Raw genomic sequence first — 25870 nt, 5'->3', positions numbered from 1 at the left:
ATCTCATAGGCTCCTGCCAGGGTACTTACCCCCAATCCCCATTGGCAGAAGCCAGTTGCAAGCTAGCTGAGACGACTCTCTGGGAAATGAAACCTCAGGGGTCAAACCTCCTGCTAACCGAGCCAGAGAAAGGGCAAAAAGTGGATTCAAAGGCAAACATGCCCAGAAACAACACAAAACCCAATAAGGAGAGTTTAGGTTATAGAAATCCCAGGACTATCCTGTGGAATAGGAAGGTCTGTATTCCAAAGACTAGGTTCTTAGAACGTTTAAATACATACACACACACACACACACACACAAACACACACACACACACACATTTATTTGTTTATTTCCTGAGGTGGAGTTTTGCACTGTCGCCCAGGCTGGAGTGCAGTGGTGCAATCTCGGCTCCCTGCAACCTCCACCTCCTAGTTTAAGTGATACTCCTGCCTCAGCCTCCCAAGTAGCTGGGATTACAGGCATGCGCCACCACATCCAGCTAATTTTTTGTATTTTTAGTAGAGACAGGGTTTCACCATGTTCGTCAGGCTGGTCTTAAACTCCTGACCTCAAGTGATCCACCTGCCTTGGTCTTCCAAAGCATTGGGATAACAGGCATGAGCCAATGTGCCTTGCCTAAATACGTATTTTTAAGACATATATTTTTTCTGCTTTATGTGACCAGAAGGTCAATGGGAAAAGGGAACGTGTCCATGCACAACCAAAAAATTACTTTTAATTTGGCTAGAAATGCTCATCACAGAAGACAAACTGATTTATTTTTCTCTAAAAGAAATTGCTATGTTAATATCCTATTTTATACAACTTAGCCTACGTGTAAAATTTTTTATTTGTTGAAGTAGTCCATTTCACACATCAGAAAATCCCTGAATTATCAAAGAAAGGCTTATTTGCCTAAATAACCATGTTGGCCTGACACTGAGATGTGGAGTTTGTTTGAAGTTTTTGTACGTTTAGTGACCGGAGGTATTTTGATAAACGCCATTGCCTCAAAGTATTCAGTAGAAAGTTTGGGCACCATCTGTGTTTGTTTCTGTAGGAGCAGTAAATGCCTAGAGAGAAATCTGATGCTCATTTCAGAGATGCAGTATAAACAAAATTCAAGATGATGCCTTTAACATAGTTTTTCCACCTTTCATTTACATAGTGCTTTATGCATTTCAAAGAGATTTGATGTGCTTTCATTTAACGGATCTCTACAAAACTTGTGGAAATTGAGTATGGGCTTCTGAGATATAAAAGCTCAACAAGGAAAATAACACTGAGTTTAGGCAGTCTTTTAAGAGAAGATTGTAAAAACCATATGGCCTCATCTCTTGTTGCTACTAATAGAATATACTTATTGAGAACCTTCTCTGGCAGACACTTTTTTGAGTGCATCATATATATTAACTCATTCATCATCAGAAAAATCCTATGAAGTTCTCATTTTAAAGATAAGAAGACAAAAGGACAGAGAGTTTAAGTGACAACTAATAAAAGATTTGAGCCTAGGCAGTCTAACAAAATACTGTGTCTCTTAAGCGGTGTCTTCTTTAAATATTTACTCAGCAAGTAACATCCCTAATTACAGAGACATATATTTATATTGGGTCTCTTTTTACTTCTAAAATGTGGATGTAACTCAGTGATGTGCTGGTAAACTGGCTCTCTGCAAAATAATTAAAAAGTCCAGATTTGTAACATTCCCCAATTTCTATGGTATAAGTAGACACACCAGGGTCTACTTCAAGCCACCAAAATGAAGTCATTGAAGTTTAGTTGAGAAGAGATGCACGTGTTTGGATCCTATGAGCTTGTATGCGCCGGTGCCAGCACATCGCTGATTAAAATTACGGTTGTATTCAAGATGACGTATATACCATGCACGTGATGGCCTACTTTTGAAACATTCCTAAAACAGAAATTCATTAGATTTTCAGCTGTTTTATGCCACCCAATATGAATTAAACTGTTTTAGATATGTTCTTATTCAATCACTGCTTATAAAGAATTTTGTAATCATGTTTATTTTGGATTTGTTTTCTACTGAGGAAAAACAGGCTTATCTAGGGTGAAGCAATCACAAGGCACCTGGAGAAAGGAGTGGGGAAGCTGAAAAAGTGCAACTACTCAAAAGATGGCCCATAGAGACAGTAGATTACAGGAATACCGTCCTTTAACAACAGCTTCTGCCCAAGCTCCATCCTCTGGATCTTACCTGCCCCTTTCCTAATACCAAAGTAAGTGGCTGTCATCATTATCAAAGTAGTCTCACACTGAAAATGTTTTTACACATGGATGTCCACAGCTAAGCGTTGTAAGATGCCCTCGACTTTTACCCTTATTTTCAGAAGTAGAACAATGAAAATCAGAGCTTTCTATAATCAACTCACCGTACTTTTTTCCCATCTGTGTTTTGTTTTCATTCTTTCTTCTTATTATTTTCACCCTATGAAACTGTTTCCAAAAGTATTGTAAAATTCCACTGGGAAAATATGAACATCTGACATCGTTTCCACAACAACAACCAAAAAGCAAAAGAACCCTGGCTTGACTGGTGCTGGAAAGACATACGCAACATAAGAAAAATCGTTTTTGTGATCTTTTTATTGTGCCTTTAAAGCTCCATTAACACCCCAAACCAAAACAGTGACAAAACAAACGTGTCCTACAGTAGGTAGACTTGGGAAAGCTTTGCAAGCCTTTCTCCTGATCATAGGCAGGTTTGGTGACTTCAATGCTCCCTGCGGAAGGACTGATCTGAGAAGAGTGGTTTACCGGCTGCTGTGGGCATAAACTTAGAAGGAGAACGCTCCTGTGTTAAAAAGGAACTCTCCTGCAACTCTCACTTGCCTTTTCCACCTGTCTTTCCTTCCCTTCAGCCTTTTTCTTGGAAAGAAAAAACCTGAAAGCTTTCTCCTATAAGCTAATGATTGTGAGTCTTTGTCATAACATCGCTTCTGGGTGAAGAAACAAATAGATGAACAAACCAAAACCTTCATAGCAAAAGTTCTTAAGCCTTCAAATGGACACCAGTGAAATTTGCCCCACAAGGTGGGATAAGTAAAGCAAATAAGTCCAAATGTCCAATTCATTCAACAAACAAATATATATTATGCATAGGCTAGTACACTATGCTAAATATCTAAGAATTCTAATTGGAATAAAACATAAATCCTGCCCTTTGGTAGTTTGCAGCCGAAATTGCATTTATTAGCTGTGATTAGATTTCCTTATTATTGATATTAATATAAATACTATAACATACAAGTTTTTAGGCAAGCTTTCAAACCTGATTTTCATATAGCCATATCACAGATATATTAGAAAATAATAGAACATTTCCAGGTATTTATTCTTTTATTTTCTATTCCAGCCCAATCCAATTAGGAATCTGAACTGCAGGTAAAAACCTTAAAGAGAAAATTTTATTTTTGGCTAAATAGGAAAAAGAAATAAATGTTTCTTTTACTTTCTGTCCACATCTGACCTTCCATTCAAATCCTATCTCTTCTATAAAGTCATCTCTTTATATCCCAGACAAAATTAATTTTTAAAATCTGCATAATTAACATATTAATATGTTACACATATATTTTAATCCACAGGTTGTTATCCATAGTACACCTCAAAATCACCCGTGGAATTTTAAAAACACACGCTTCCAGGTTCTAACCTCAAAACTTACTTAGTCAATGCAGTAGGGTCCTGACATCTGTAGTTTTAAAACACACCATGCATGATGCTGATACGCATACGCAGTTAAGAACCACTGTTCAAATTACACTATAAAATTCGACATTTTAAAATAGTACACAATCCACATTTGTGGATTTATATTCTTGTATTCCCAAGTGAATTGTAATCATCTTTTGCATATAGGCACAGATTTACATTAACCTTGTTCTTTGCAGTATACAGAACTTACTCTGTGCTAGTAAAAATTTCCACACTTTTTATTTGAAAATATGACAAGGAATTTCAACAATCTCTATACAACACTATTATATCTGTTTTTATACTGTTATTCTTTATACAGTCGTGGAACAAATTTGATTATCAGCAAATGTTATTTATTCATGTTTAATACTGCTTTTCAGAAAAGTTCCTAAATTATGGTAATCTATAGAGAGTTTCAGAGATAGATGATCTCTCTAGCATAGTGGAGTTAAACTTACATTGGTTCAAATCCAAATTATCTTCTTTTTTGGCCTATGATAAGGAGAAAAATAGAAGAAAATATGTTTACAAAGATATGTAAAGTGCATGCCCTTATTAAGCACTCAATGCACACTAGTTAATATAAACATGAGGTGCTGAGTAAGTCCCTTTGTCCCCAAGAATTTTTCCTTGCATCCAGATTCCATGTCTTATATCCTGATAATCAAGTACTCCTAGAGACAGCTAGGGATAAGAATGTCAGAGCTGGAGAGGCCTGCCGAAACGATTTAATGCCCCAAGCTTCATGTGTAACCTATGAACCAATTTAGGGCTAATAGCTGAAGCAATCATATACATTCATGGGGTTCAAATGTTCTGCCTTGCACTGCTGTTTTTAGCGCCAGTGATATAACAAAGGGAAAGTCCCAATCTTGCATAAACTAGTCACTCAACAAATGACAGTTATTTTTATTAATATAGTAAAATTAATGTCCTGAACTAAAACCCAAATGAATTTTAGTTCACTTCGTGTTCTTTTCTTGCATCTTAAAATCCACAGTCCTTATAAAAATATAGTTATAACATCTAGGAAGAATACTAAGTGAGAAGTATTGATAATCTTTGAGTGTATTAAAAAAAAAAACCAAAGCTAATTCTACCAGCCAGCAAAGAAGAAGGTAGCATAACCATCTTCTGGTACATGATGTTATAAAGTCGGACCTTCGTCTGGATTAAGGTTGGGCAAATTATGTGAGCAGGCCATGCTGTTTAACCTCTTTAACTCTTTGTTTCTTCTATTGTAAAATGGGGGAAATAAAATATTTGCCTCATTGGGTTATTATGAAGAATTCATTATATATGAAAGCACTCAAAGTCTGTGACAAATAGCAAGCTTTCAATAAAGTTATTGGTTATTATTGTTGACATGTTATTACTATTTATAGATAAGACTACCACAATTTGTCATCCCTACTGGGACACATCTGAGAGTAAAAGGTAGTGCTAATGATAATGATCCTAAAACAACAGGCATAAACCGGGACGTATGGTCACTTTATACACAGTGTAGTTCGTAACTGACAGTGAATTCCAAAGAGAGTGTTATATTGTACGGGAGAATTTACGTGGAACTCTGAAAAGAGTTTGGAAAGATGTTAAGTATGGATCAGATTAAAGATGGTCATAAAGATAAGATTCTGTTTTCTTCCAAACTCCTCTGAGACAAAATAGAAGGAGGCACAATGTTTCCATAGTATCCATAACTGTCCTCAACTCTTCCCTAAGGTCTTTCTGAATATCAAGTCCTGGGAAATGTACTTTCATTAAAAAAATTACTTAAGTTCTTTTAAGAAAAAATTCCTGAAATATATCTTACACAATTTCCTATCTCATTAAGCAAACGGAAGTGTAATTCATACTCCCCAGATAGTTATTTTAAAATATAAGAATATACAAGGAAGGAAACAGAAATTTATCTTCCAAATCATCTGTATCTCTGATCAGCCATACATTTATTTCTCCTTTTGTTTCAGAACAAATTAGAATTCAAGGAAGGAACAAATAATTGTAGTCCTATTCTACTGGGTTCTGTTCTACCCTACTCCATTCCATCCCATTTCATTCTACCAAGATTTATTGGAAGTCCCTGTATCTTGGCCTTCTCCGGTGAAATTGAACTTCTCCTCTAACAAAAAAAGGTGATACTTGGCAGGATGACTACAGTAATACTTTAGACAAGGGCTCGATAAACAGCCATCATGTATGGTGGATGACATTTCTTCTCCACAGAAACTTTTTGTCTGCCATCCTCCTTATTGTGAAAAACAGTGTGAACATTCATCACATTCTCTGAACAAAATATATTTCCTTATTAGTTGATTACTGCTTTTGTTTTTCTTTGTAATACAGGAATTTATAACCTCATCTTCTGGTGAATAAGACACACAGAAATTGTATGCATATGAAAATCACCACATTACCACTATGCTGCTACAATGTAGAATAAAACTAAAAGAGTTTCTCACTTGTTTGACATTAATTTAATGTCTCCACTTAGCTTCCATCTGATGCAAACAGCTACTTTATCCATTTAAACATATATGTTTGGGTCCATAATGAAGTGTTCTGTACCTGTCCTGTAAGTAGAGTTCATAAATGAAATCACAAATGGATGAAGGGACTCACCTCCATTGTTAAAAACATTAAACCTCCAGACAGCCAGTCTTGGGTTTATTCCAGCTTTTCGTTTTTCTATCATACATCTTCACCTACAGTCCCAGATGAGCAGAACAACTTTAAAGCATTGTGCAATTACACATACAGGTATCTATAAGACATTCTTATATTGGATGTCAATCAGTCTCATGGCAAATTTAGTAACAGTAGCAGTTGTCAAGCACACCCAAAATAAACTAAATTATCCATCCAACCTTTTGTATTTAAGTGCTTTTTATATTATGTGTTTTAGAAAAACACTTTCACTTTCAGCAGCGTCATATCTATGATCAGTCTTTCCTGAGGGTTTTTTTAAAATAACATTGAATGATTCACAATTGCTTCAAAGAGAAGAAAATACCTAGGAATCCAACTTACAAGGGATGTGAAGGACCTCTTCAAGGAGAACTACAAACCACTGCTCAGTGCAATCAAAGATGATACAAACAAATGGAAGAACATTCCATGCTCATGGGTAGGAAGAATCAATATCGTGAAAATGGCCATACTGCCCAAGGTAATTTATAGATTCAATGCCATCCCCATCAAGCTACCAATGACTTTCTTCACAGAATTGGAAAAAACTACTTTAAAGTTGATATGGAACCAAAAAAGAGCCCACATTGCCAAGTCAATCCTAAGGCAAAAGAACAAAGCTGGAGGCATCATGCTACCTGACTTCAAACTATACTACAAGGCTACAGTAACCAAAACAGCATGGTACTGGAACCAAAACAGAGATATAGACCAATGGAACAGAACAGAGCCCTCAGAAATAATGCCTCATATCTATCTTTGACAATATCTGATCTTTGACAAACCTGACAAAAACAAGCAATGGGGAAAGGATTCCCTATTTAATAAATGGTGCTGGGAAAACTAGCTAGCTATATGTAGAAAGCTGAAACTGGATCCCTTCCTTACACCTTATACAAAAATTAATTCAAGATGGATTAAAGACTTACATGTTAGACCTAAAACTATAAAAACTCTAGAGGAAAACCTAGGCAATACCATTCAGGACATAGGCATGGGGAAGGACTTCATGTCTAAAACACCAAAAGCAGTGGCAACAAAAGCCAAAATTGACAAGTGGGATCTAATTAAACTAAAGAGCTTGTGCACAGCAAAAGAAACTACCATCAGAGTGAACAGGCAACTTACAAAATGGGAGAAAATTTTCACAACCTACTCATCTGACAAAGGGCTAATATCCAGAATCTACAATGAACTCAAACAAATTTACTAGAAAAAAACAAACAACCCCATCAAAAAGTGGGCGAAGGATATAAACAGACACTTCTCAAAAGAAGACATTTGTGCAGCCAAAAAACACATGAAAAAATGCTCATCATCACTGGCCATCAGAGAAATGCAAATCAAAACCACAATGAGATACCATCTCACCAGTTAGAATGGCCATCATTAAAAAGTCAGGAAACAACAGGTGCTGGAGAGGATGTGGAGAAATAGGAACACTTTTACACTGTTGGTGGGACTGTAAACTAGTTCAACCATTGTGGAAGTCAGTGTGGTGATTCCTCAGGGATCTAGAACTAGAAATACCATTTGACCCAGCCATCCCATTACTGGGTATATACCCAAAGGACTATAAATCATGCTGCTATAAAGACACATGCACACGTATGTTTATAGCGGCACTATTCACAATAGCAAAGACTTGGAACCAACCTAAATGTCCAACTGTAGACTGGATCAATAAAATGTGGCCCATATACACCATGGAATACTATGCAGCCATAAAAAATGATGAGTTCATGACCTTTGTAGGGACATGGATGAAACTGGAAACCATCATTCTCAGCAAAATATCACAAGGACGAAAAACCAAACACCGCATGTTCTCACTCATAGGTGGGAATTGAACAATGAGAATACATGGACACAGAAAGGGGAACATCACACACCAGGGCCTGTTGTGAGGTGGGGGGGAGGGGGGAGGGATAGCTTTAGGAGATATACCTAATGCTAAATGAGGAGTTAATGGATTCAGCACACCAACATGGCACATGTATACATATGTAACAAACCTGCACGTTGTGCACATGTACCCTAAAACTTAAAGTATAATAATAATAAAATTAAATTAAAAAATAATAAAAATAAGATTGCAAGAAGATAATGACAGTCATTACCATTAGCATAAGGCATGAGACACAGTATATATATATATATATATACACATATATATATATACACACTATATATATATATACACACACTATATATATATATATATATATATATACATATATATATATATATATATATATGCAGCTGGGACATGGCAGCAAAAATATGACTACCTATGACTTGGGCAATCTTCTGACTACAGCTGACAATTATTTTGTAAATTGATACTGGTTAAGTCTGGTAGCAGTATCCTTAATGGCACGTGTATCGTAAGACCTAATTGTTTTCCACCACACGGTATGGAGCTCAATGTCCTCTATTTACTGAAAACAAACAGTTATACTGCTTAATGAGTGTTCAATTAATGTTTATGTGTTACTTTTACACCCTGAATTATTTGATGAATAAACTTTAAGATGTCACTTGAGAACTAAGTTTAATGAAACCTCAACTATTATTAAAAATTCCTGGTATTCTTATAGTATCTCACATTATCAGTTAGGGAGTAAAGACCATACATCGATATTCAAAAATCTACACTCGTGTAAAAATGAAAGAAAAATCAAAAGTTTGGAAAGAATTGATGTATGTGGCTTGACTCTTGCTGCCTTGAAATTGAAGATCAAAACAGGGTTAAAATAGAAATAACCGGGTCAAAGCAGTCCAAGGTGAAACGTGGTTGATTATACCAGAAAGGCTTAACCTTTGTATTTCAATTGTTTTCTGAACTTGTACCACCACACTTACTGATCTTTCTACTTTTCTTATATAAAAACTAGCATTTTAAAAGTACAAGCAAATTAGATGTTTTAATTCAACACCCTTCCTTGGGTAGAAGTATTATAAAATTACTGAAAATATAGTATCAATGGAAGGTTGACATTTTTGAATTGATGAGAAAAAATGACTTCTGAATTTTGTAGCATTTTGGATATAGCAGTAATATATTTATCCATTGTTATTCATTCTAATATAGCCAAATACTGGGAAAATTAGTTAACAATAACCCTCATTGTCCCAAATTTAGTTGGGAATCATTTGACATAGGAAAAAAACAACAACAAGAACTGAGGAAAAGACAGTGCCCATTTCCTTTTGGAAAACAGGCATCCTTTAACACCATGCATGGTGTTTGCAAATCCTGCTGTATACATATTTTAACAGAACTGTAGCCATCTTCTCCTTCCTGTACTGTGGTTTTACAGATCAACATTAGGTTCATAAACACGGACAAATTAGATGCAAGTTTAAGCGATGTCAAACCTTCTTGACAACTTCCTGCTAAGAACACAACTGGGAAATGACAAATGTATCATATACCTGATGGGTAGAAGTTTAAAGTTGACTGCTTTTGATTACAAGGCAATGAGTTTTTCATTCTTTAGCATATTTTGCATTTCGTAAACACTGTTTCACTGAAATATATTTGGTTAAATTGATTTGAATTTGATTAGTTTAGCACTATAGTTTTAGTATCTGTAATAAATAAAGGTGTGTCTATGGTGTTACAGCACATTAAAAATATTTTGGCTGAGCAATTAACTTCTAATTTTTAAATATATACCTATTTGATATTAACACAATTTATTTGTAATTTAACAGATATACTTTTTCTAATTCTACATATTGTTAGCTAATATAATTCGTATTCTAATTCATGTCTAGTCTATTTTTGATGTTACATAAAAACTTGTGTTTGGTATGCATTTCATAAAGGAGTTAAATTATAAATTCTAATTTTACTTCCAATTAAAAATAAACATAGTATGTTTCTCCAGTTATTTTATAGCTAATTTTCATATGTCAAAAATTAAAACAGAAGAAAATATTTTAGGAAATAGAGTATTGGAAATAAGGTTTAAGTATTATCATGTTAATATAGGAAATAAATCACTGGTTTTAAATGTTGCCAGAACTATTAGGAAATATTTAAGTGTTTTGTAAGTTTTTTTCTACTCACTACAATATAAGGGTATATTTTTAAGTGTAAGAGGAGTTGCATCACTTATAAGTAATGCTTGCATTCTCACAAAAACCAGGAAGAAGAAAGAGTTAACAGGTTGTTGGCAAATTCTGGCAAATGTCCTATTTGAATAGATGATCACTTCAATAGATAATACTTATTTCTAAACTTTACTGTCTTAATGTTGAAAAAAATAAGCTTTCAAAACTGTGTAATCAATAAAATTAGAAGGTGGGTAAGTATATGATATGGAAAATAGAAAAATTACATTAATAATGTTCCATTAAAATCTGAAATACAATCTTATTCATTTATGTAAGTAAGTTCTGGTAAAATCTGAATATCTTTTGAAGGAAAAAATATATCCAGAATTAAATGTAGTATAAAACTGATGGTCTGTGTAATATAAAGGATACCTTATTTTAACTTTTAATTATAAAGATTATTCACAGTTTTTATCTAATAATTTAATTTTGAAATTTAATTCCATCATAATGAATAGTTATCAACAAATTAATAGATGGTGCTTAGTTCTGAAATTTCTATTCTCAAGTTATATTTTCATATTTTATACATTGAAAATAATTTTAAAAACTCTTATACTTAGGAACCAATAGTCAGACAAGTTGAATAGTTATATTTTGATGTTGCCTATGATCATATTAAGATCAAAACTATTAGTCATATATACAAGTCACTTGAGAAGTGAGATATGTGTTTTTTCTGTTACTTGATAAGTCTATGAATTGACTCAATGCAGCTGTAAAACATTAATGCTATCATAGAATTATTTTGAGAAATAAGGTATACTTCTATTGCAATAAAATAAATCCTACTTGGAAAATAAATACAATAGAGCACTTATGTCTTCACATTTCTAAAAACATATCCAGAGAATAAAATAATGCCTAAATATTTACCAAATATCATTATCAAATAATTTAGCTTTATAAATAAATACACATTCTAGAAACATTCTGTAGCATGTAAAATATTATTATATTTTTTTGCTGTGAACATTGTAGACATATTTGAAGTTTTTTTCGTTTACACTGTTTCTAGACCCTTCCTTCTACGTTGCAGGTTGAGAATAGGTGGTGGGGAAAATTTTATTACCAAATATGTATATTTGTTTCACAATTTGCAACTTACGGGCCACTTCCTAATACAAAAGTGCATTTCTTGATTCTTGCAGTTAACCAGAAATCTGTCTGCTTCTGAGTACACCAAACCCTGAAGTGTACAGCACAGTGGAACTATCTGACCACAGGAATGAAAATTCAGAAACTTGTGTCGGATTTGAAAATAGAGTAAGCCTAAGACTTTGAAATATGTTGCTTTTATATTGAAAAAGCTTTTTTTTCTTCTTAAACAATATAATACAGCAAATTAATTGTAAAACACTAAACTCTCTAATGATTTGCCATGTATTGCTTCAACAATGGGTTTGTGACAAATAGGTATTTCTGGGTCCTTGCAAGGCACTTTAGCAATAAAGGTGGACACAGATAAATTAGATCAAATAGTAGAATCCTCCAGATGGCTACACTTTCATGGAAGAAGCCCAAGTCTCTGAACTGCTAAATGAAATTGTTTAGTAAATTAAATTAAGATCAACTGCTGACCTGTTTAATTTAGACACAAACCTTCTGGGATTTTTTTTTTTTTCTCAAAAGCAGGATTCTTGGTTGAAAATTAGAAAACTTCTGTGAATGTTCTGGCTTTTGCAAACCAAACCAAAATTAGACTTTTAAACTCATTTAAAAACGTCAATTATCCAATAGCTGCAAAGTACTTTTTTTTTTTAAGATGGAAGGACAAATGTAAGTATATAAAAATAATGACAAAACTTATGTTAACTTTTATCTAGTGGTAGAATAACAACCTAATTCTTTTTAATGAAGTTCTTGTAATAGTAGATGCTAAGGAAATGAAATCACAATTCTGATATTTTAAATATAAATTAGAATATTTCCATTTATTTCTTACTGTTTCACATTTTTAATTAATTTCAATTCTACTCTTCCCCAGCTAAAGTCAGAAAACATTATTACTTAATTTAGATATTACAAATACAATGCATACTTTGTAATCATTAGGTTATCAATTTTGAGTAATTTCATATGCATTTGTCCCCAGTATGCTATTTTAAAAAGTATTCAGTATTATGACATGCCTGTAGTGAGCATATGACTAAGGCTATGAGTAAATATTTATATATAGAAAAAAATCCCAATATTTGTAGTTAAGTTGGAATGGGTTATAAAAAGATGTTGATAATTACTGTACATAAACTGCTTTCTCTCTCATACAATCTTGATTGTTTTATCTTCTATCACTGAACACTCTCATTTACAAAATGAGAAGCTTAATTATTCTGCAGAGGATAATGTTTCAGCCCAACTCTCACTCATGTAATTTTTGGATAAATCTTTTAATCCTGTGGAATTTTATTTTCTTATCCTTAAAATAAGCACAAGATAATTTGCCCTGTTTGCTTCATGGAACTGTTGTGATAATTAAATACCATATAATAATAATAATAAATAATAATCTTAAAAGTTTTTAAAGTATCAATGTGTACATTAATGTATATGTATGTATGTATACGTAATAGCATATAAAATATTAGCATTGTGCATACAAATCAATAGGATAATTTGCATAAATCATAAACAGTATATAAGAAGTATTATAAGACCAGAAAAGATGGAAGCATATTGATATTTATTCATTTAATTAAATTTGAAAAGTGTCTCTCTTCAACTTGGACCAATATACTAGTTAAGAGAAAAACTATTAAGCCTTTTCCTAAGAGGGCTCCAATTTTTGCATCCGAAAGGTAAAGCCTGGCTGCTTTTCCGCAAAATATTTCTTCGTCATCTTTAAACCAAGATACTGCAGTTGATGTCATTTTTCCTTATGTGACAGCTAGCAATATATTTAGCACAGCAGACTATTTGGCATTCACTGAATATTTTTTAACTAAATTGTCATGAGGCTACTTTCTTCTGAACCTACTTCATTTAGTCACAGGCTATCATTACTAGCATTATTTGCAGGGTGAAGTGTTTTCTTGGGTGATACAATGAAATGGTAGAATTAGTGATGGAAAATTATGTGGATTCAGTAAATCATTTGAATATTACTTAAAATATTCAAATACCTTGGAATTAAATCCTGAGAAAATTAGTGGTTATCTCCTACTTCTGAGGAATCAAATAAACTCATCACTAAGTTTTACCTATCAGTAATTAACTTTTTAAAATACTCTATGCTAGATATTTCCTATTAATCTAAATACAACAAATAACGAATACATTTTTATTGAGAACCTTTATATTGTTAAGGCTTGCAAGAGGGCCTATTTTTTACCCCACAATATATAGTATTATATACCAAACTACAGAACTCTTAAAATATAGGTTCAAAAACACTGTCTCTCAAACATCAATATATTTATAAAATTGTGTGGTAAAATGACTTTGGTATACCTTTAGCATGCACAGATTTAGTACTCCTATTTTTTAATATCTCTGGACAAATCTTAAGGTGCATGATATGCAGTATTTATAATTTTCTAAACATACAAATTTTATTTAACAGACAAGTGAGAGGCTGGTATAAAGTTTTATTCTTTACCTAACACTGGACACAGAAATTTTCCAAAATGATAAAAGAAAAATCTGCTGATGGAAGTAAAAGGAAAGTGTGATGGTCTAAGAAAGTAATTATTCTGAGACAGACAAAAGAAGCTCCAGATGTATTCAGTAGTTGAATGTCCTTTTTTCTCTGTAAAGGGACTGCATATTTTAAATATCTAACGTTATTGCTTTATGTGATAAACAGTACAAGATGGCAATTTACGAGAATTATTAGACCTCAGGGCATTACATTCCCTAAAGGATATAAGGAGAGGTGTATCTTTTGTTTTTCACATTACTATCTGTTTAATCTCAGCACTTCTAATGAATATTTATCAGCTTTTAAGCTACATTCTTTTTCTTTCAAATCTTTTTCCTTGTTTTTATATTCACCTTCACTTTGGTATCCTATTACTAAGTATAATAAGGTATAAAATATATTTTAGTAGTGGCCATCATCAGATTGGAAAAGAGATAAATGTAAAACTCCATTTTATTTTTGCAGTCACACAGACTGGGACAAATCAATACAATACAGCATGTTGTTAGTAAACAAATAAGTAACCATGATTATTTTTCTAGAGGGACAATTTCCCATTTATTTTCATTTTTCATTGAGATTTTATGTTATTATATTGTTTAGGATATCTCAACCTCCACGAAGGCTAAATTCTATACTTAGATACACATAGCTTCCATTTAATCAATGGTAAGTAGGCAAATATAAATATAGACAGGCATAATATACATGATGATTAGGGTAACTGTACAGGACTCAATATCTTGAGCCAATGTCAACTTTATACTTAGGGTTGTTGAGAAAATAAATGAAATAATTCTCAAAAACACAACGGTCTTGACAGGTAGTATGTACTCAATTATTTAAAATGTCTTTTTCTTCAGAATATTATTATTATTATTGAAACAATTATTAGTCTCACTTCCATTTTTACCCCTGACTCTTTCATCGTAAACAATATATATGCAACATTATTGTAAGGATTCTTATGTATAAATATACCTTATAATACCTATTATAAATACATCCAATATATATTTGCTTATAAATATAATGATGATTTCTTAACAACTGTTCTAAAGGCTACATTAGCTAAATATTTTATAGAGAACATTATAAAAATGTTTAAGGTGTTTAAATGTTAAATATATTTAAACTTATTAATATGTTTATAGACCAAATTTTTATTTACACGTTTGATATATACCATGGATATTTTAAAGTAAAAATGTTAGCCCAAGAAAAAATAACTAACTTGGGGAAGATATTTACTAAACTTGGGAGAATATACACAAACCTGCATGATTTTACTTAACATAGCTCATAATTCTACGAGTATGTACTATTATTATCACCATTTTACCTATAAGAAACTTAAGCTTGAAAAGATAAAGAAATTTTGCTCACACTCCAGAGTGTGTACTATGGATTAGTTCCATAATATGTGATACAACTTTAATCATCCCCACACACACAAATCAACCTATTGGAAATGGGTATTAGCTTATTTTTCACTAAGAAACAAAATTCAGCTCACTTCTGAACATTGAAATTGCATATATTTACACACCAAAATCCCACTTCAAATAAATAAATAACTGAGCAGCTAAATAATGGAGGAGGAAATGAAGGAAAGGAAGACAAAGAAATAGAAAAGAACTATGAACCAATCTATTAACAGCTGTCTCTGAGGAGTAGGATTATACATTTCTTATTTTTAAATTACATATTTACTTTACATACTATTGTTGTTTACCTTGAGAATGGATTACTTTCTAATCATAGATGACAATGTAAAAAAAAAAGAAACCCTCCAAAAATACTAATTTCCCATTAATTCTGTCAAATCCTAAGACAATCATTATTTGTACCTGAATTACTCACTAGAAACAAAAAAATCTTTAAAAAGTTATGCCAATTTGTGCTTCATTATAGGTTATCAGGTGATAAAAGGATTCCAGAGAAGTTTCTCTGATGAAATGTGATATTACTTATTTTACAAATTATTGCCTTACAAGAAAGCATAAAACAGCATATCTAAATAAATTCTAAATAATTATTTACTGGTCAATAAATTAATTTATACTCACAAACCCCGAACGGGAAAGTTAAAAGACACAGTTTTAAAATTCAACATTAATTTCATTTTAAAGAATATCTTTAAGCAACATGTAATTATAATTTTCCTTGTTTAAAGACATTTAAAACTGCCTTCATTCCAGTCACAGACTTTATTTAATGATCTTTGTAAATTCCATAAATAAGTGTTCATTTCTAATTTTAAAGTTTATACTTTGAAAAAATTATAGAAGTTGGACAAATTAGAGATGTTTGCTCATCTAGTTCATCCTCTTATACTTTATAGATAAGAAATCAAAATTTTATGAACAGAGATTACATATTAATGTTAACAGTTTTTATTTTTCCATTTTCATTAAATATATTTCTCTTTCCTTTTATAATTTCTGGTTTATAATGGACACGTATTGGTTTCATAATTAACTCAATAAACATTTCTCATTGTAGGAGCTCTGTTGAATAGATTGGACATTGCACTCTCCCACATAGCTGTCAATTGCCTTTCTCTTTGTCTTCTCATTTCCCCAGATGGTATTGGGAAAACGACACAAGACACTGAGAAGATAGGAGCATGATGACATTAGAGTAGTTGAAAAATGTCATCATGTCTAAAAAAGTAGACTGTGAATTTAGAGGATACGAAATTTGGTGTACCATTGTGAGACAGAGGACAATGAGACAGAGGAGAGGGAACGTTTTTCTACTGATGTAAATCATCCTGAGAGGCGTCAAGATGATAGAAAACCTGTGGAATCAAGCATCTCCAATTTTCTCCTGGAAATAGATCCTTCACTATATCCCATGGTGAAGTATGAGGCATCGTGGAACAGGAACTTAAGATTAGTGTTCAGTAACTAGTTGCCAATTTTTAAGTTTGTTCATTCTATATTTCTTTTGTGTTTGGGTATAAAGAAAGATAAGCCAGCTGTTGTTAGGGCAACAGGTAGTATATGAATCAGATGACTATTTCTCCTGTTTTCTCAATTCCTCTCATAATAAAGTATAAGAGACTGAGAAAACAACATATCGAGTAGAGTAACTTTCTCCAATGCACACTGTAAATATTCTTTTGAATAACAATTAATATATTCTACATAAAGAGACTAAGAAACTAATTTTAATGATGGATTTGGAAAACTGGGGCCTGTTACCAAAAACAGCTATCTTATTGTTACCCCAGATACTTAATTGGAAACTAGAATTTGACTAGAATTTTGCCAAATGTTACACATTATGTCGACAACAGGAAATGCCTTTTAAAAATATTTAACACTGAATGGTGTCTTCACTTGGGTTCTTAACACATGACTGCATGGCTTATACAAGTATATTTCTAGTTTGAAATTGACCCTTATTCTTTAAAGCAGTTTTGATCTGTAGATTGACGAATAAAAGCTTGAAATTGCTTTCATGCTTATTTAATCATGTGAGTGGTTTTCTTAAATGTCAAAATGGAATTTGGATTACAAATGAATTCATTTGTTCTACCAATGACTGTAGTCATGCTTTGTAGCAAGTGTGGAATACTTTCATCTATGTTTTTCTATGATGAAATCAGAATGATAAATGGGGAAAGATCAAAGTAAAATGACTGACTTCAAGTTAAGATGTTTTGTCATATCATTTTTTACATCAATATTCATCATATTGCTACAGAACAGAAATTACGTCAAGGCTACCTGGAATTCTGTCTCCTCTTTTCGATCAAGTTTATTCAGAGTTAGGAAACTCCATAGTATTTTGGAAATTGTGTGGGTTATCAAACTTTGTTTTAAATATTGGCTTTGCTATACACATTAGCAGTGTGACACTACTTCCTCTTCTGTAAAATGAGTTTAATTATACTTCATTTGCATTCTTGTTCAAAGAATTACAGATGCTTCAAGTAAGTTTTTATGTGAAATTTCTAGTAACTTGCCCAGCATATATGCTCAAAAACCAGAGGATTCCACTATCATTATTGTTATTAATGCTATATACCCTTGTATCAATCATAAATCATGTAATCAACTTTAACAACTACTATAAAATTCAATATTTTCAATCATTTACTTACTACGTGATTTTTTTGCAGTAAAAGTTTAACAATTTTTTAGCAACAGGCCTTTTGATACTGAAACTTAATATTTGATACTCAGCCAGCTCAGATTACTGATCATTGTTCTCTCTTCCCTTTAGAAACAAGACAAAACAACCCTACAAACTTCTGTATTACATGAACGAAAATATAGAGAGAATGATATAAGGAGTAACATTTTAAAATTTTATTTATTGTTATGTAATAGAGTACATATTTTTGGGGTACAAGTGATAATCTAATATGTTCGTATAATTTGTAAAGATCAAATCAGTGTAATTGGGATGTCCACCACCTTAAATATTTGTCTCTATTTATGCAAGAAACGTTTGAATTAATCTCTTCCAGCTATTTTGAAATGTATGATAGATTATTATGAACCATAGTCACCCTACTGATCTATCAAACACTAGGTCTTATTTCTTCTAACTATTTTTACTCATTAGTCAACCTTAAAAAGTTACATTTTAAAAAGGCATTGTAGCTTTTAAAATACTAGTCTATACATTTTCATATAAAGACTTAAAAGAAGAAGAGTAATCTTTTAATAACATAGTTTTAAAAATAATTTCCTTTCAAAGAATTCTTGATAACCTTTCATATGTCATTTGGTGACAACTTTATTTAAAAACTGTTAGTGCTTCAACTGTTATTAAGCTAGATGGTCACAGTTCCATTAATACTGTATACTAAAAGTGAAAATTATCTAAATATTACACTAAATATTATCTAAATATCATTTTGTGACAACTTTATTTAAAAACTGTTAGTGCTTCAACTGTTATTAAGCTAGATGGTCACAGTTCCATTAATACTGTATACTAAAAGTGAAAATTATCTAAATATACACTAAATATTATCTAAATATTACCTAATGACCTCAGGACACTATTCAGTTTCCTAAATAGCATCAAATTGATTCTGATTTAATCATATTTGAGTTCAGTAATTCTTTTTGTTGCCCAGATATTAGTAGGCGCAAATAATTTATTCTTAATTTTATTATTACTAAAATACTTCATTTAGTTAGTCTGATTGTCTAGTTTTTAGCTAATCTGATTTGTCTATTTAATTTGATTTTTCAGTGAGGTTTCCAGTTGTTATGGGATCATCTAACCAAGAGTTAGAGCATTATCTGAAAATATACATAGACCACGCATACAGATAACTTTAAAATATGCTTAGGCTGCACTATTATCTAAAAACCTTAAAATGCCATGCAAGTTTGTATCACTTGCATGAGGTGGATGTCAGACATGATGTTTGCCAACTTTGGGAGCCAGCACATTGAAGATCATGAGGGCAGACATGATGCCATGAACCCATGTGGGACCAGCACCGTTTTCTGATACTGACAAGAGAAGGCATCCTCTGTTCGTGCGTATGTTAGAACCACTTGCTGAACGGTTTTCGTTCAAATAAAAGTTGCCACTAAAAGGACAACTAACTTAAAGAAATTATCATTCTCTCTCGCTGGAGAAACCTAGCATATTCATTTATGATTATTTTAAGAGTCAGACAAGTTATGATTTGCCTATAAATGTCTCTACTATAAATAATTATATTTTTCTAAACCTCAACTTGATTTCAAACTTAAGTCTCCATTATGCTCAGTGGAGAAAAATCATCCCAGCCAATTCAGATTAATTTTGATCAGAAGTTCCTCTGTCAGGGATTTATTTTTCCCCTTCTCTTTTTCCTGGCTTGGATTTAAGTTCTGGAGGCACTGGTGGCAGGGAGCAAGCAGCTGATCTTCTCACCTTTCCATGTTATTGTGTCCACTGACAATATCTGCATCCTGGCCAGCACTGGTCTACGTTGAAGCTACTGCACCCTCCCTGCCTTCTTGTGAAAGCAATTCTGTGTGCAGTTTTCTCTGCCCTACTTGCTTCACGCTTGCCAGTGCGGTGAATCATCCTATAGATACTTCTACAGGATTACGCCTGACACACACTGATGTGGACAGCTCTGTGAGGCTTGCTGCCTCCCAGACTCCCCTTTAGTCAGAGGTCCTCTCTGTGTTCCAAACCCATCTGAGGCTTTTATTAGATAAGTGACACAGTGTATAGAACCTATATTAAAGGCCATACTAATATTTTAGATATTGCTGCCTCTTGAGCTCTCTTCTGAGCCTGGACAAACTTTATCTTGCAGACATACGTAGGTAGGTAGTAGAAGTCTTTTATATCTACTGTTTAATGCATAAACTTTATGTTCAAAGTAAATCAGGCTTATGTTATTCAAAATGAAGTTATCTGAAATTCAAAATTCCCTTTCTTGCAAATCATTGTTTTTGTACTTAAAAACAATGTTCTCTTTTCTTGTTCAACACTAATTTTTCTGCTGTGATAACTCTGCCCTGAGTTAATGCATATAAAGATCTACTCCGAATGGTGAGAGAGTCATAGGTTTATAAGACCACAACAACGATCAAATAATTAAAGTGAATAAAAAGTCACATTGATTAATACATCAAAAGAATAACAGCCTATGGCTGGTTGTTCTTCCATTGCTTTATCAGATCAAGTCCACTGTTTGAAATGGATAAAAGAGAATAATGAGCAGGATGTCTGGGTGAGAGATTCTTTTTCCTCTTGCATTACAAAAATAGTGACAATTTTTATACTCAAATATCTATGAAATGTTACTGATAAATAAAATTTCAGAATTTAACTCTGTAATTTTTGATGTTCAATCTTGCAGAGAAAAGAACTTTAGTTACAGCAATACAGTATTAAATAATTGTTTTAAGAGTTTGAATTTTAGAAAAGCTATCTCAGGTGAAGAGGCAGTTAGTAATGATAAAATTGACTAAATGTGAGGTTTATCATGTCTTATGGGGGTAGTTTTCTTAGGAACAGCACTCATTCTTTACTTCAAACCTGTAATATCTTCTTCTTCCTTTTCCTTATAAAATTTGAACAATTCAACACAGCACTTAGTGACAACTGGGACCTGACTTGAACCCGTAGTATTTTCAGGCTTTGCCTTTTCTCTGTGTGCTTTCATACGTCTTCCCCTCAGGGCCACTGAGCTTCTGCTTTCCTCTCAAACACATTGAATTTTTCCAAACTGAGACAGCCTATTCCCCTCACCAGGAGGTGTTGCCTTCCTCACAGCGAATGAGCTACTCCTTTCCTTCCACTCCACTTCATATCTCCATCAGTGTCTGTCACTGCCCCCTTTTCCCCCATCATAAGGAATCTCCAGGCTCTCTCATAGCTCTCCTACAGCCGATCATTAAAGTGAACATATATTATGGATATTTATGTAGTAAAAACAGGACTAGACACAGAAGGTCAAAACTTGGGGTTTAAAACCCTGCTTTAAACATCAGACCAAGTCGATCATTAAAGTGAATATATATTATGGATATTTATGTAGTAAAAACAGGACTAGACACAGCAGATTAAAACTTGGGGTTTAAAACCCTGCGTTAAACATCACACTAAGTCATTTCAGTTCTTTGAGCATCAGCTCAGCCTGTGGATTTCATAACTGTCCCTGAACTCTTTTCAGCTGAAGTTTATTGGCTAAAGTTTTCAACTTCTCGTGTACAGAAACCAAGTCTCAATTTCAAACAGCGATTTTACTCAGTAACTATCTGCTAAATAAAATAGAATGCTGGATGAGAAGCAAAAAGCTTACTGATCAGTCTAATGGGATAACTGGGGAAAATGATGGTAATGTTTAGGTATTTTATTTTACTCTTATTGACAAGGGATAGGTAAGGAATTGGTCAGGGACTACCCTGTCCCTTCCCTTTATTTTAGCCAATGATTAGGAGTTCCTTCTCCTATCACCAAGTTTTAAGCCTCTTTCTTTGTAAAACTAAGGAGAGGTAGAATATAGTAGCTCATAGCAAAGAAAAAGGCTGAAGATTAACTACTAATTCACAATTCACTTGACAAGCTTCTGATCAAACTCATAAAGTCTTGCCAGGTAAATACTAAATCATACCACTTTATTTCAAAGAGGATAAAAAATACTTCAATTTCTTGACAACAACCTAAGCCTTTTCAGTAGTTCAACAAGTGGCATTAGGTGTTTTAGCTCATCACTATAGCTTCACGTTTTATCATGTGTTCATACTGATGAGATTATCCATTTCAAAGAAGACAAAAAATAAGCTTACCTCCATCCTTCTTAGCAAATCACATCGGTTATTCAATTATGTGTTCTTTGCTTGTGGGTACCTGAAATAATGAGAAGGAATAGAAAAAGAAAATTAAATATAACTCAACAGCATTTTGTGGAAGGCAAATATTTACAATTTTAATTGATGACAGACATACACTTCATAATACTATTAGCATGCAACTCCAGCTGCAAAAACTTAACAGCAATATGCCTAAGCTGGTTAGCAGCAAAAAAGTAAACCAATCACATCGACAAAAAGCCACCATAAACAAAAAAACTGTATTTAAAAGATTAACAGTTTTGGCATTCATCCCTACCATCAAGTCTTTCGCTTTCTTTTTTTCCATCAAAATTTAGCTTACGTTTGAAGTTAGCAAGAGTTGCATTACTATTATTGTTAATTTTAGTTCTGTTTATTGCCTTGAGGGTTATATAATGTCAAATAATTTTGGTGCCTCTAGTTAATGTTAATTAGTTGTTTTAATAGCCTATAGACCTATTTGTTATATTTTTGTAGGTTTACTTTTTTAACTATCAGGAACTTAATAACTGAGAATATTTAACATTACTGTTGCATAGGCAAAATTACAGAGTTACTATTAGTGTTACCTGTTTAACGTTTAGTCATCCTTTGAGTCCTGCGACATATTTCCTTAATAATCATCAGCCATCAAGTCTGATAGTCTCAAAAGAAATATCAGCCCTCTAAACTGCCTTCAAGGGCGGTGATATTTAGCACTGAAAATTACAAATAAAGTTTTTGAGGTTGAATAGCAACAACTGGCCAATGACACTGATGATTTGTTTGTCAAAACAAATTGTTATAAACTACGCAAATGAAGTCCACGCACTCCTTTGAGTGAAAACAATAAAGTGAATCTACGCAATGCTTACATGTTGGATGGGATATTTAATGTGCGGGGAAACTCAAAGGTTGAAGAACTAGGCATTTAGACAGTGGTAAGTGGTAATCTTACCTCTTTATACTCCATTACTCTTTCTCACGAGAGACATGCTAATGCAAACAAGTCAATCAGAATTTGTGTTTAGCAAGATAAAGCTTAGAGGATAGTTTAAAATCCATTTATTGTTCTAAATCCATTTTTTTCCATTAACATGTTATACATTAGTGTTTACTAACCATGATTCATGTAACAGTTTAGTTTGTTAACTTTTAAATTATTTAACAACCATAAGTTATTAATACATTTTTAAGTATTACACAAATATCTTAAAACAGACTTGGGTTCATTTTTGTAATTTTTAAATAGAAAACATTTTAGGCATCTCTTGAAGAAGAAATAAAGCAGGCATTTAAAGCTAGAAAACAAGTAATTCCAAATTTAGTTTTTACAAAAGTTTTCAGCTTTATTGACAAATTATGGCAAACATATTTGACAAATTGTGGTTTCCTATTTAGAGAAGCTTACACATGGAACTTTATGTGTGTTTTTTTTCTTTTTTAACAAATACAGGTTAAAACACTGAACAAATTCAGTTAGCTACATACATACAGTAGCTGCTTGTTTTCAACCCCATTAAAACAGCATTTAAAATTAAATTTACAAACTTAATATCGAACATCTTTGTCTAACTAACAGATATTAAAAGACAGGTTAAAACATCTTATCTACAACTTTATTATCAGCTAGTTCAAAAATCATATTACAGTCTTTTAGCAACCCTAAACAAAGTTTCTGCTAGTTGGTTGAGACTCAAAATCTGTTAACAGATTCATGCTTTTTCTCAAAAAAAAAAAAAAAAGAAAAGAAAAAAAGATTACACACAACAATGAAAAACAACCAAGAGAATATCATCCTACTGAAAGGTTTATAGACTATGCTTGCTAATGTCTTTTTCAGTCTGTTTTGTAAAATAATACTAGTGTCAATGTCACGCCAACAGTATAGAGGGAAATACAAGAAATATATGGGAGTAATCATGAGCAGTTATCCCTAGAACAGAAACAAACAAACAAAAAAAAAGGACTATTACTTGTGTTGTTGCTGTTTATGTGGAGACCACAGGCTATGAATTGTCTTTGAGGTGAGGTCACAGGTGGGAAGGACCTTCAATATCTACCATAGGGGTGTTCCCTGTATCCCCCTCTGGCTGACCTCGGCGGTGGTGCCTTCAAGCTAGAGCGGGTTGTGGCCCATTCTTCTGGTGCTATGAAAAAGAGAAAGACAGTAACACACACATGACTTCACAGTTACCAAAAATAGTCATTTAAGACACAATAGTTGACCGAGAAAAAGAAAACAAAAGATCTCAACACCGAACGCTAAAGCCTATTTTTTTCCACATCGTGAGACCATCAAAAAAGTGTGTGTATATAAATGTGTACTGTGTATTTATTATGTGTTAGATTTAAATGCCAAGAAATAGAAAGAGGAGTATCAATGTAAACCCTGCCCATAAAATTTTTTACGCAGAATTCTTAAAAATAAATAAATAAATAAATAAATCGGATATAGGAAACCAGTAGTCCTTAGCCCTTGAATAACTTGAGAATCTCCTGGAAATATTAAACAATCAAAATAAAAGATAACTAACACCTGTTCTCTGTCCCCCAAATCTACTGATTAGAAAACTCTATGGGCTGGGACCTACGGTTTGGTATTTTTCAAATACTCCCCAGATGATAGTTATATGGTCCAGGGTTGAGATCCATTGTGCTAAATTGTATAGAGAAAGTGAGAGACAAGCAGAATATAGAGTAGAAAAAACCTTAAGCAGCAAAATCAGTAAACAAAACAAAACACAAAGATATCAGTTTTTCCAAGTAAACAACTCAGTAAATAAAGAAGTATTAGTACACCAGGAAAACTCCATTTACCTGCTAATTTTGGCTAGGTTCCAAAACATTGAGGGTAGTAGAAATCTATTATTCCAAAAAAGCAAGAAACAAGTAACCAAGCTTTTGAGTACTGTGGAAAATAGCTATTGTAAAATCTGTGTCCCCAGAAAAGAAATGCAGTTCTTCTTTAAAATAACTCAGTGTTGGCTTTATGGTGACATTTTATGTGATTCCAGCAACTAGGTTATTTTGGTCTCTCAATCAGAATTTGGTTCCTTATCAAGAGCAGATTTCATGCATGGGTGTGTAAAAGGAGGCACACACAAAGGAAAGAAGGTTACTAGAGACGCATAGATATTCACAACTGATATATAAAATAATGGAAATATTAACTGAGAAATAATTGCAGATTGAGGGCAACTAATGTAGGGCATTTGCCCCTAGATAGTTCATCTGATCATAAGAATTAGTTGAGAAAGATTACTAGAAAAGCATAAAAAATTTCAATTGTACTCATTATAATATAGAGCAAATGAAAACAATCTACTATGCAGAAAAATGATCAAAAGTTTATCATTGCTGGGAAAAATGGCACTTAAGTGGACAAATATTCGTTTTTTGAGAATATTCT

At 32.8% G+C, this 25870-nt stretch overlaps 1 protein-coding gene across 9 annotated transcripts in view; it reads right to left on the bottom strand.

The window, feature by feature from the left end:
* Positions 1-25870, bottom strand: part of KHDRBS2 (KH RNA binding domain containing, signal transduction associated 2) — a 656853-nt gene that overhangs the window by 23315 nt on the left and 607668 nt on the right. For 4 of the 9 annotated variants that reach the window (XM_063618794.1, XM_063618798.1, XM_063618827.1 and 1 more), the window contains 5 exons: positions 24435-24608; positions 22435-22495; positions 6334-6416; positions 4167-4200; positions 2382-2445 (listed from right to left, as the gene is read on the bottom strand). The exons of 3 other annotated variants lie outside the window; for them this stretch is intronic. In XM_063618794.1, the coding sequence (XP_063474864.1) occupies positions 24511-24608 (98 nt within the window). In that variant the 3' untranslated portion in view covers positions 2382-2445; positions 4167-4200; positions 6334-6416; positions 22435-22495; positions 24435-24510. Of the gene's footprint in view, positions 1-2381; positions 2549-4166; positions 4201-6333; positions 6417-22434; positions 22496-23508; positions 24609-25870 lie in introns of those variants that run through there. 2 more of the 9 variants (XM_055257497.2, XM_055257519.2) reach the window with 2 other exon arrangements.

This window comes from Symphalangus syndactylus, chromosome 2 (assembly GCF_028878055.3).
Source record: "Symphalangus syndactylus isolate Jambi chromosome 2, NHGRI_mSymSyn1-v2.1_pri, whole genome shotgun sequence".
Classification (NCBI taxonomy): domain Eukaryota; kingdom Metazoa; phylum Chordata; class Mammalia; order Primates; family Hylobatidae; genus Symphalangus; species Symphalangus syndactylus.
This window is presented reverse-complemented; position numbering and strand designations above follow the sequence as displayed.